This window comes from Besnoitia besnoiti, chromosome VII (genome assembly GCF_002563875.1).
Source record: "Besnoitia besnoiti strain Bb-Ger1 chromosome VII, whole genome shotgun sequence".
NCBI classification, from domain to species: domain Eukaryota; phylum Apicomplexa; class Conoidasida; order Eucoccidiorida; family Sarcocystidae; genus Besnoitia; species Besnoitia besnoiti.
Window position 1 is genome coordinate 1,982,005 of NC_042362.1, and position 12,291 is coordinate 1,994,295.

Here is a 12,291-nt window from a genome sequence, read left to right on the forward strand (position 1 = left end):
TTAGCACATACACCTCCACGGTGCGCACGGCCTATCGGTTTTTTCGCAAGCCTTTCGAGAGACACAGGCCAAGCCAGGACTTTGAGGCAAGTTTCAGCTTTGTTCGATCCGTCCCTTCTCAAGCGCCTGTCGCGAACGCCGCCTATTCCTACCATCTGCTATCTCACAGTGCGGAACTTCGCATTTGTCTCAGACCAGGCGGACCCGATACATTCTTCCCCGCCAGAGACTGTAGGATCGATTTTGCAGCAGACGAGATATGGCCAGAACGCCACAAGGAAAATGGCGATCTGTGTGTAGAAAATGGCTTGCCGTTTCGTCGGCCTTCCGATCGTGTCCGGGTTCCCTTCCAGATTCTCGCGAGCACCCACCATAGAACATGCATGTCCGTGTGCCAGTGTTTCCTCTGGATCGCATCGACTGATCCTTGCTTCACATCTTGCTTCTCCAGTCTCTGTACTTGCGATCTTTCGCATGAGGCGGCGGGGGCACGCAACTTCTTTTATCCGTAGCCTTCTGTGGCTCTACGCCAAGCGAGTTCGACGTGTCTGATGAATGAAAGGGGCTTGTGTGCTCCGCATCAGAAACTAACAGATCCTGTGTATTTGTCTCGTCGCTTGGCACCGTGCAGGCTGTGTGAAAAAGCCTCACTTTTATTCCTATGTATCGCTTGTGTACACTAGCGTTCGTTGTGCACACCTGCCTTCCACCGTTGCATGCGGGTTATGCTACGGCATCTGTGGAGCTGCACACCGGAGACCTGCCGCCTATTCTCAGTTGCCCGTCGCGCTCTGTGCATGGATATCAGGGGAGATAGCGTCTGTCGCATCGATATTTGCCCTCGGTTTTCTGTTGTGGCATCGGACTGCTCAGTTTTCGTCCTCCGCAGGTTTTCAAGATGTCTGGCCTCCCTGCGAACATCCTCAGCTCCCTCCCGGAGTCTGTCCAGCACTTCATCAACAATTTTGTCCTCTGGGACACGGACTGCGAGACGTGTCAAAAATGGAGGTAAATGAAGGGAAGAAGCGCCGGATGCGGACGCCTGGAAGCGCCACAGGCACCGCGCGAACCGTGCTTTTTTCAGCACCAGTTCGCAACGGGAGGGCATATTTGTACTTTTCTACGCAGTTCATACATGCCCTGACGCTGCAGGCGCTCTGAAATAGAAATTTCAGCTGATATTCAGTGGTGTGCTGTCTATCTTCCTCGCGCGTCACGTCACTTCCACCGCGGTTTTCTGTCGATTGGCCTGCGCGATTCTTGATTACGGTTTTCCATGTGTTTCTCCATATCGTAACTTCGAGGGCTGCGTTCTCGCTGCCTGTTCTGCGCCATAACAGGCGTTTGACGCACGCCTCTGCCTTTCATATTGCTATCTGCCATATTCTGGAAGCCCATCTTCATTAGCATAACTAATATATCTCACTACTACCCTGTCTCGCTAAAGTGAGCATTATGCGTCCTTGCCTCTATCCGTCATGCTTCTGCAGGCTGCGGGTTCTCGGGATCGGCGCGGCAGCTGTCGCGGGGGCGGCCTCGTGGACTTACATCTTCTATCCTTTTCTGCAGCACATGAAGCTGCGTTCGCTGCCCCGACCGGAGACCTCGACTTGGCTCAATGGCGACAAGAAGGAACTCGAGAAGTGCGTTCTGCGAGAAATTGTGGCCTCTTACACACACGTGCATTCAAGTACCCAGCATCCGCGCAATCGTCCAACTGGCTGCGCAGACCGTTATGAAGCGTTTTGTACCCGGTCGTCTGCGCTGGCAGTTTTTGCCGGGAGCGTCAGCGTCGCGGCACACCTTTGCGACTGGGAGGATCGCACTGCTTTACTTGTGTTGCATATACGCGTGTGTGGATGCATGCACTCGTATTCAGTATAGACCTCTGAGCATACGGTGCTTGCGCTTATGGCACTGATTGTAGTATTCTTTCGCGTCGAAAGGGGTGCGGGCTGAGCTGCACGTCAAATCATTCGTGCGAGTGGTTCTTCCCATCTTCTCTGCGAAAGCATATAGTGATCGACAGCCAGTGTTCTGTTCGCTGATTTTTGTCCTTGGCTCTCAGGTACGTGAAGGCGGGCGAGAAGCGTCGCTATTTTGCCCACCTGCGCGAGACGGTCGGCCCGAACTGCTTTCTTCGTCTCCCGCTGCAGTTTTCTTTCACAGCCATGACGAGAAATCCGTTTGGACTGATTTTCGTCACCAGCGACTGGGCTGTGATCCAGCAGCTCGTGCGCGAGCAGAGCAGTCTGGTTAGTCTGAGATTTGCAAACTTCGCCACGCAGAGCTCGTCCCCGATTCTATATGTCTTTCTGCCGAAATAGCTACCGCGTCCGCCTCGGGTGAAGCTTGTGAGTGCGTGTGCATGTCTCGGGAGGGATCTGCCGACGCTTGGTAGCGGGTACGTACGTCCTCTAGCGCGTGTTTTTGATTCAGCGTAGCGCGACTGTGTGTAAACCCATATGTAGTCCGCAAGTACCTGACATCTCGACGCAACGCGTATCACGGCCGTAGGTCGACGTTGGCGCTTCGTCTCGGCGTGCGCACTCGATTGTGGGAGACCGTGCAGAAGTTGTTTGATTCGGTGCGTGTAACTGCTTCCAGGTTAGGAACCCCGAGTGGGTGCAGGCCTTCGAGGTCATCAGCGAGAGCCTGATCGCGATCGATGACGAACAGAGGGCGCGTTTCCACCGCAGGATCCTCTCGACTTTCACGACGCACAACGAAGCGAACGCCACCATGAAGCCCATGATGGAAGTGCTCGCGCTCGTCCACCGTGTACGTTGCGTGGCATTTTGTTCAACGAATTTAGATGCGTTCCAGTGCACACATCGCTTCCAGTCCAAAGCAGCTAGGCGGCGTGCGTGGCTTGCAGTTGTGGCAGGGCTGGCAGCAGCGGCTACCGGCGGTCGGCTGCGCGTGTGCGTGAGGATTCGTGCGCGTAGGCGTATGCATTAGCTTGGATGTATATATACTCGTAAAGTTAGGCAGTCTGAGTGCCTCTCTGTGACGTTTGTGAGAGTTCGTGCGTAACGTGGTTCGCCGTCTTTCCCCCGCGGGCGACGCGTGTTGTCCCAGACGTGGCGTTGGGAATGTATGCTTGAGACATGAATTTCGCCGCAGAAGCGTGCACGTATATGCGTGTGCGTGTATATGCTGCTATAAGTATGCATATACATGTATATATCGTGGGATTTATAGTTTGCTTTGCGTTTTTTTTCGCTGCGGTGTCGGGGCTCTGCTCGCCAGGACCTCGTCTCACTCAACGACATCCGCGCCATCGACGCGCTCCAACTCACGAGGCTGGCGATGTTCGACTTGTGGCTCAACATTTTGACCGGGCGCAACGAGCACCACGCCGTCGCCGCGTCCGGCATTCTTGCTCCGACGGTAAGGACCGCTGTGAACACGCGGCATGCGCCGGTCAGACCGAAGGGAGCGGCGGATACATGCACGCGATGCCGCCAGCACACCTATCCTGTTCAACAACCTTGAATCCCATTTTCAGCGCTGAGCGCACTGCATGCCCAGGCGTCGTCTGATGCGGCGGAAGCAACGGCGTGCGGGTGCGGGGGGTGGATGTAACAGGCTGCACCTTCAGGAGCCGATTTGACGAACGAGAGGGAAGGCCTCCGAGCGCATGGTCGGAAGATTCACGTGGTAGAAGCGACGGGAGGGGGGAGGGGGGGGCAGACGCTCCACGCGGAGAGGCACTGGCTACTGCCGCTGCAGCGCGAGAGTCGCTTGCAGAGTATCACGGGGAACTTCAGGGAGGTTGGAAGGTGCGAGCGGAACAGCATACACATGTGCTTGCATTGTGTCCATTGGCTCAATTCGTCGCGCTGCGCCACGCGTCTTTTCTGCGGTGCGGGTTTGTGTGCGTCGCTTCGCAGCCCCGTAGAATCGAGACGGGCATTTTGCCTTACAGCACCGTAGAGGCGATGCTGACGATGTCGCGCTTCCACAAAGAAAACTACGAGCTCCTTTTCCTTCCGACGGACACTGCGGCCTCTGCGTCTTCCCACAAGGCCCTCGTCAAGCAGTACAAAGCCGTAGCCAACGCGTAGGTTGCTTTGCTTCGGCGTTCGAGGCCTTGATGTGTCTCCTTGCGTACACAGAGATCGCGGTCCTAGGCTCTCGTTCAGCTCCATTAGCTCGTCTTGTCTGTTCCGCGTTGTACATGGCGCGCCATGCGTGCACTCGGCCTTTCGAATACGAATGGGGTTGCGGGCGGGTAATATCCCCGTTCGCGTGTGCGCAGAGAATTCACCTGTGGCGTCGACTGTAGTATGCAGTGTAGTTGCCAGGGCCTGCGCGCGGCGCTCGCTCTGCTGGGATCTAACTGAACTTTTTCTTCTATACCTGTGGTGTTCAGAACTCCAGTGATTTTGACTCAGCTGCTCGACGAAAAGAACCCAAAGGCCCTCCTTCCACGACTCCTGGTAAGGGTCCTTGGTGGAGCGGTTTCGTTTACTGTCCCGCCTCTCCGCACTACTGACGTATGAAACCCTGCTTATGACTGCATATATCTGTGTGTTCATATGCACCTGTGGACTCGCAGCGAGGTCGCGCTGCGTTCATCCACGCCAATGATTATGCATGTATGCATGTACTAGTCATGCGCCCTGTTTTACTCACGTGTGCGCGTGTATGCAAGCACCCCAAATGCCGAGAGCCTACAGCTCGCCCGCGGCTTTCACACGTCACGACATTTGCGCGTCTGTGCAGACAGTACCACACCCAACGAATCTTCTTGCGTTTTGGCGTTGCGTGCTACAGGCAGCTGAAGATTCAGTCACATGCTGCGGCCTGGATGCAGACGAAATCCGCGATAGCGCTGGACTCCTCTTTCTCGCTGCGGAGAATACGGCTATGCCTATTGTCTGGGCTCTGTACGAACTCGCCAAGGACCCGGTGGTAAGCGCCAGTTGAATCGGTCGTGTCTGAACTGGGTTCCCCTGTTTTTCGAGGAATGCCTGTGAACCTTTCGTTTTCCGTCTTCGTGTGTTTCCCCTTTTTCTTGTATGCCAATAATATGAGCCGCGAGCGCGGGTGAAGCCGGTGGTGTATTTTTGCGGTTCCTCTGTCATCCGTCCATCTTTTGCGTGAGCGCAAAACGCTGCTATACCGGGCATCTTGCTGTCTACGCGGGGAGTGACATTCTCTTTGGCGTTTCTCGTTCGCAGCTGCAAAGCAAGATCTACACAGCCGTCCGGGCGGAGGATTTGACAGCAATTGATAGCACAGACCAAATTGTCGGTCGTCTGGGAGAAGTGTTGAACCTCTTCCTGGAGACGCTCCGCTTTTACGCCCTCCCGGCTCTCTCGCGCACGGCCTCTGCGAGAATCGACCTGGTAAGCGAAGAGGGATTGGCATCTTGAGCTACTTTGCGACGCGTGTTGTGTGTTTTGCGTGCCTCTGTTTGAGGCACGCGCGTTTTGCCACGCGCGTCTATGCATTCGTGTATCTATTAGTTTGTGCGAGTGCGCACGCTCATACATACATTTATGTTTGCGTATCTGCGCTCATTCACGTATTCGATGGGAGGAGCTTCCTCACTGCTGCAGTTCGACGGGTTCGGTCCCTGTACGGCGTTTGGGCCAGGCGACAGACTATGTATCTAGTCACAGGATGGAGGCGTGTATCGCGGGGAGCAGCTTGCTGTCCAGGAACTTAAGTTGCCGGCGATGATGGTAGTCCAGCCTTTTGGGGGGAAGCATTTTATCCAGCAGGCTGATTTGAGTTTGAGAGTTCGTGACGCTCACAGTTGTCGGTGCGTTCCTGCATGTCTGCCTGGGTGTGTGTTGTCTACGCTGTGGATGCGCCTCTATACCGCGACGTAGAGGGACAGACGGCGCGACCAGGTTATATACCGCGCCAAACGTATGTGGAAGAGCGTCTGCCGCGCTCTCACGTTGTGTCACGTTTCAGAAATCGGTTGACATTTCCATCCCAGCGGGCACCGTGATCATGGTTGACAATCACTCCCTGACTCGGGACCAAGCTCGGTGGGGATCTGACGCCCATCTCTTCAACCCAGATCGCTTCATTGGCAAAATCTGGCAACAGGCTCCATGGCTTCCCTTTGGGTTCGGCGCGCGCAAGTGCCTGGGGGAGCGACTGTCGGTCACGCATGCAGTCCTTTTCCTGTCCTCTATCGTTCGCTCCTTCGCTTTGGAGCTCGACCCGAACTCCATGCCTCCTGAGTAAGCCGGACACCGACAGAGCGGCGACGTGCCGAGCGTATACCGCGCTGGGAGGCGGGTGGGGGGAGCCGGCAAGGCGAATGAGCAAGAGGCGTCGCACGACCTCCTGACCTCAGGATCAGCGTTTTCTTGGTCGCATCCCTTCCATGTTTTCCTGCAACGTGAAGGCGCACTGTAGTTCTTGCTCGTCGCACATTCCCCCTGACGCGGCCTGCGCTGTGCGGTGGCTTTTGCTCGCCGTGCCTATGCCCTCACACGGCGGTTTCGTGCATCTGTATGCGTGTGGAAGATAAGCAGCAGCCCTGCGTTTGGTTGCAGGCGTATACATATATATATATATTTATATATGTGTATGTGTGCCGGCTCAATTCAGCGCATATTGATAGGCGTGTCGTCGTTCTGCACTAGTGGCGTGGTCCGTCTCTGAGGTTATGCCTTTGCCACGTTCCCGTTCTTTTTCTTCAGACCTGTCGAGCGCCAGTTCCTCATGCCGGACAAGCCGGTCATGCTTCGCTTCAAGCCCCGTCACTAGACGGCGGAGGCTCGACGAGAGAGGAACTGCGAAAAAAGCAATCAAGTTGGACAGTTTTGCTTGTTGGAGCATGTCTAAGGAAGACACCCTGTGGAATCTGTCTCTGGAAAGGCAGACTGAAGGTTTTGGCTTGGGCAGAAGGTTATTCTGATAAAGAATGGGAGGGGCATTTTACGATCGAACCGCGATACAATCAAGAGATGGCCGGTCATGTATGTTGTGTTGTGGTTCCATACGTTCGAATTGAGGAATGACTAGTCTTTTGGCGCGTGGTTCGTTGGTGCGAATGCTTTCGTCAAGTCGCTGTGTTCGCGGCTGTCGCGTGTAAGGGCTAGCGGGGTGTGTGTTGGATGCGTACGTGCGGACGCTGTTTCAGCAGATGTCATGAGTGCCCCTAAGAGTGCACGAGGCCTGCTGCTGTTTGCGTAAATTGCAAATGAACTATCGCCGTCTCGTGTGCGACTAGGGTGCACCTTTACTGTTTGCCCTGGTACGTTTTGGGCTTTCGGGTATCGCACATTCCGAGAGCGCGTCCGTAATAATCTCTATCATTGAGATGGTATTGTATGCATCCGAGAGCTCGGTATTTGCCTATCGTGTGCTAAGCCACGCGGCCTCTACGCGGTCCATTCCGCGATAGTCTTTTCTCGTGTTTTGCAATCAAGCTTCAAGGCTGTAGCTGCCTTGCCTGCGCGGCGCCGCGATGATGGCGGCGATTGGTAGCACTTCGAGTCATGGTGTCAGCTCTCTTAAGGGGTTAATAACGTTCGCTTCCGTTCCTACCGTCCGCATACATAAGCGTATGCATATTAGTGCTATCAGGCAGCGAGCTCGGAATCGGTGTATTCGCCCAGCGCGATGCGTTCATCGTGGTCGTAGCCTGTGCAACCTGACGAAGTGGTACGCGGTTCATCACAGCCCGTGGTCTCCACGGTGGCACTACTTGCCAGCCTCGCGGCTGAATACGTGGCGCCTATGCATATGCACGAAGCTTCCATCCATGTTCCGTTAGCGGTCTTCTTCGTCGTCCCGATGTAGCGGAGGAGCTCGCTTCCACCGTAGCGTACTTTCGGTGCTGTTTTGTTTGATGCCGACCCGTGCATCGTCTGCCGGTGGACGAACGGCGTATTCGCGCAGACTCTGTGGCAAATACCGCGAGCGCGGGCACTTGTGCTTGAACAGGGCTCGTCTTGTAGTGATGTTTGCGCCTTCCGCAGTGACGAATGGTGATGGTATTGAGACACACCGCTCGATAAAGCGAAGTGATGGGCGCCGGGGTAGCCCACGATGAACGTATGCTGGTCGTACAAGGCCACCAAAAGAGCCAATGGCTCTACGATGTGTCAGCTGCCACACACAGGCGGTCTTTGTAAGAGTAATGTGCCCAGTCGTGACGCATTGAGCAATATCACACGGGCTACTCGTCGATATTTGCCCGCCGGAACCTGCTGTTGACAGGGAAGTCGTCGAGTGTCGTGCTCTGCAGCGTATCCGTCGACCTTATGACAAGCGCTCGTAGTTCATGATTGTTCTGGGAGATCGTAGCGTTGTCGGTACCCCTTTTATAGGAATTTGTGTTTACTAGAAATCAACGGTCAATTTTCACAAGCCGGAGATTAAACAACGAAGCTGGCAATAATGCGCTGTCAGCACGGTGTCCACAGAATATTGTAGTTGATACACGAGATGTCATTTTTGGAAATAAAGCACCCCTACAGAAGCCGCATCACCTCTCCCACCGGACAATGGTCAGTGCCGTCAGGGAGAAGTGAAGGAAGTTCGGGAGCGCTGCACGGAGCTCGACGAAGCCACCCTCCCCCGTCACTCCGGGCCTAAACTGTCGAAAGCGCTACGGCGCGGAACCTGGCCAGAGGGCGAAGAGGGGAGAAGCAACGTTTGGTCAAGATACATAGGGAGCTCGTCGAGGCATCAAAGAGGCTGCAACGTCCAACCAACGTCGGATCAGGTTTCCCTATTTATTTAGTCATCTTCGGACAGGCAGAGGAGTGCGGAACAGACCTCCCCCACAAGCAAGACCGCGGGCTTCCGCCGTGAAATACCAGTTTATTGCTCTAGCAACTTCTTTGTCGCTGAGAACTCCGGAAGACTTGGGGGGGAAAGGGGGGGGGAGAGGGGCCGAAACAGATGTGTCGGTGCAATACGCATAGTCTGCCATGCCACGTGTCGTTGAAAAACCTCTCTCCGCATTCAGACCCGCTTCTCTGTTCTCAAAGGCAAGGTGGGCCGGCTCCAATATAAAAGGCTCCCCCTATCGTTGCTCACCAGGGGGTGGCGAGAACCCTGCAAAAAATACCATTACGCATTCCCACATCCGTCGAAACCAGCTCAATTTTGCCGGCGACATTGCATCAAATTCTGCTACGTCGGCGTCACTCGCATATGCGCGTGCTTTCTCTTTCATTTCGCGGTAGAGCGCCAGATCAATATTGTACTGTTCAAAGTCGTATCTATGTGGTGGTAGCGTGTGAGTTAGATTCTTTTGTAGGGGAAGACCGGGAAGAATTGGAGTCTCACTCAGCTTTTCCTCCTCGACATTGGTGCAATCTGCAGCCCCTCTCTCACACCCGGGTACCGGTGTATCTCCTTGTCCGTGTCCATCCCTCGTCGCTGCGTCGTTCTCTTCCTTATCATGCCTGACCTCCCGCTTCGTGGGATCCCGCTGTGGTTGAGACTCGTGACGTTTCTTGCTCCGTCTCTTGCCCGACGAGTGTTGCTTCGGATCAGTTGACCTGTTGCGTCGCCGTTTGCCACTCCTCTGACGCGACGAGGTTTTGCTCCCTTTCTCTGGTTCCACATTCTCCTGTCTCTGTCCCTTGCCCGGCTGAAGACCTGATTCACGACCATCGGCTCTCTTTTTCTGCTGAACGACGCGCGGCGTCCGTTTTCCCGCAGTTTGTTCAGCGCGGGGCACATGCAGCGCGACTGGCCCCCCGCTGGTACCGCCGTTTTCCGATTCTCCAGGCAACGCGCTCCTCCCCCCGCTCACCACGGCACCGACACGGAGAACAGTAGGAGAGAGCGAATGGATGCTGCTCGGGGAATAGTTACCAATGGAAATGGGAGAGGAAATGACACAGCCCGATAAGAAAAGGGACAAATAGCTGTACCGTGCATTTCCCATTGCTACGCAGCTTCAGAACGCACACCGAACGGACGCACCCCCATACGCACAGGACAGTCCCAGCGTCGGTGCGAGAACTTGTGAGCCCACTTGTAGCGATCCCTTGTTCCCTTGGCGCTTCTACAGAAATGGTGCCCTGCAGGGTCGGCTGTAGAGCCGCTCGCCCTCATCAGTACTAGAGTTGCTCGTTTCCTTCAGTGCCGTGCTCGTCCGTCTTTTACCCACGTATCGATATAGAGATTAACACGAGAAAGAAAGTAGGAAGCTCCGCGGGGCGCCATCGGGGCGGGTAGCATCAGCTCTGAGACGGCTTTGGTATTCCGCACCGGTTTCCTGCACCGCGTATTACAGGTGGCTCTCACGGCTTCATCGAGACAGGAGGTGGGGATTCAAAAGCAACCCGTACACCGACCAAACCTGAGAAATGGACGTCTTTACTTCCATTAGTCTGTGGAAGGTGTTTCACAGGCCCTGTAAGGCGCCACGTGAAGAGAGCGGACCAGCCATTTATAGAGCCGTCATTCTGGTGTGAAACGAAATGTAGACTCCTAACCGAGCGAACTGAGAATAAGGCCCCCCTGAGAAAAGGAAAACACCATCGAGAAAGCCCTCTATGTTTCAAGCAGGAGTTTGGCCACACTCGCGAATACAACACGCCTTCACGTGCCGGAGGGGGTTCACACATCGCTGCGGACAGCTCGCCACATTAACATCCCGGTCCGGTATTCAACATTCCTTACCGGACTGCCGTACGCCATTCTGCATTTTGCAGAGCTGAAGGGCGTCTCTTTTTCGCCTTCGCATTTAGTGGTTCGTTCGGCTCGTCTCGACAGTCACCAGGAAGAGGGGTAGCCGGTTGATGCAGGTGTCTTTTTTTTGGGGGGCACCACTGGACTGGTGACGTGGGGCAACAGTGGCGGAACCGTCAACACAACGGCTCCATTTCTAGCGGCCAGGGACTCCAGGTTGGTACTGTGAGTGGCTACCAGTACTTCCAGCGTATCGCGAAACGGCCAGATAAGTTGGAGCATTTTCGAGTGAGGACGGCAGGAACTACAACAGGTCAGCTTGCACCACAATGGCGATTCGCTACCGAATTTGGCAGCAACGACCAGTGATCAATACCGTTTGACGGCTTCTCCGCCGATGTGACATTGTCCTCTAAGAGGAGTATTCGTTTTGTCATTGAAGAAAAGTGATTTTCCGTTGTGTCATATGCACCACGTGTCCCCAACTGAGCAAACGGGACGGTAGGTGACGAGTTTCTGCATCTGCTGTTTCATCAGTTCACAGGAGCGGCTGCTTCACACGATTGAGGCACCGGGAGCGCTTGCGCGGAAGTGCGGCTTTCAACACTGTACGTTGGGTCGGTTTGTTTCGCTGTTGTCCAGTAAAGGGCACCCGGCGCGCCAGCGCATAGAGCAGCATAAACGAGGTTGATGAGGCAAGAAGACCCCCACCCGTGGGACTGATGAATGAACAGGCAGCACAACAGGTCGAATGGCTTGCCAGTCCGCGTCACGTGGGGCAAGCGTGGGTCATGGCCGTCACGTACAGGATATAATGTATTCCAAATTGTAGAACCTATTCCCGGTAGAGGCCCCTGGCCGAAACCACATGCAGCTTTTTGCCCTAAGAGTTGTTTTCATGACACTGGGAGTACCCCATGGGCGACTCTCCCGGTTCGACAAGCTGCGTCTGGCGCCTGGCTGTAGCGAAACCTAATGCTATCAATGACTGACGGACAATGAAAGACGACCCCTGCATTCGTTTCGCGTCACCGTCCCAATAGCGCCACCAGTAATTCCTTGGCAGCAGTTTAAATCAGGCTGTCGCTTTCATAGAGAATTGCTTTACTACAACCACAGGGCCAACGTGGAACAACGGTGACTCCTGGGCGCAACAGCGCTTCTGCAAACGTGGAAGCGGGAATGGGGAAGGAGATGACTCTAGCGGCCATATCCAAGAAAGTCGTCCATTCGAATATGCTCTGTAATTGATTTTCAAAGTTGGGGAAATCAGAATGCCGACGTCTAACGGACCGTACTCGCATGCGGCGCCCAGGGTTCAAATCGTGCGACTGTTTGCGACAACTGCTCATTCGATGCCGGAGCACCGGCCTCTTGTGCACCAGCGTTAGTTTCAGAGGGATGCGTGCCAGCAGGCAGTGAACCCGTGAACACACCGGAAGCAAAGTCACCAATACCACTGAGAAAATGTAAGGGGCGAGTCTTCACGTTTGGCAGAATTGAGAACCTGGTTCGCGCACCTCCTCCCGCCGTGCACGCGACGGGCTACAATGAAAGAAACCACTCTTAAGGAATGAAGCAAGCTGCAGGGGTTTCACTCTTCGTCACGAAAGTTTACTTGCAGAATTTATCGTTCAAGTGGATCTACCGTTCAAGTGG

The 12,291-nt window shown here is 54.8% G+C and overlaps 2 protein-coding genes across 2 annotated transcripts; one reads left to right on the plus strand and one right to left on the minus strand.

Moving 5' to 3' along the window:
• Nucleotides 1-898: 898 nt before the first annotated feature.
• On the plus strand, nt 899-6,741 carry BESB_078830 (cytochrome p450 superfamily protein; the record flags this gene model as incomplete). Its single annotated transcript, XM_029366245.1, has 11 exons — nt 899-1,008; nt 1,491-1,643; nt 2,069-2,255; nt 2,608-2,781; nt 3,253-3,393; nt 3,897-4,066; nt 4,379-4,445; nt 4,783-4,920; nt 5,190-5,357; nt 5,935-6,209; nt 6,675-6,741. The coding sequence occupies 11 exons, from the start codon at nt 899-901 to the stop codon at nt 6,739-6,741; spliced, it is 1,650 nt and encodes a 549-aa protein (XP_029217676.1).
• Nucleotides 6,742-9,010: 2,269 nt separating this feature from the next.
• Nucleotides 9,011-9,883, minus strand: BESB_078840 (uncharacterized protein; the record flags this gene model as incomplete). The annotated part of the gene is made up of 1 exon (XM_029366246.1): nt 9,011-9,883. One exon carries the CDS (start codon nt 9,881-9,883, stop codon nt 9,011-9,013), a length of 873 nt encoding a protein of 290 aa, XP_029217677.1.
• Nucleotides 9,884-12,291: the final 2,408 nt, after the last annotated feature.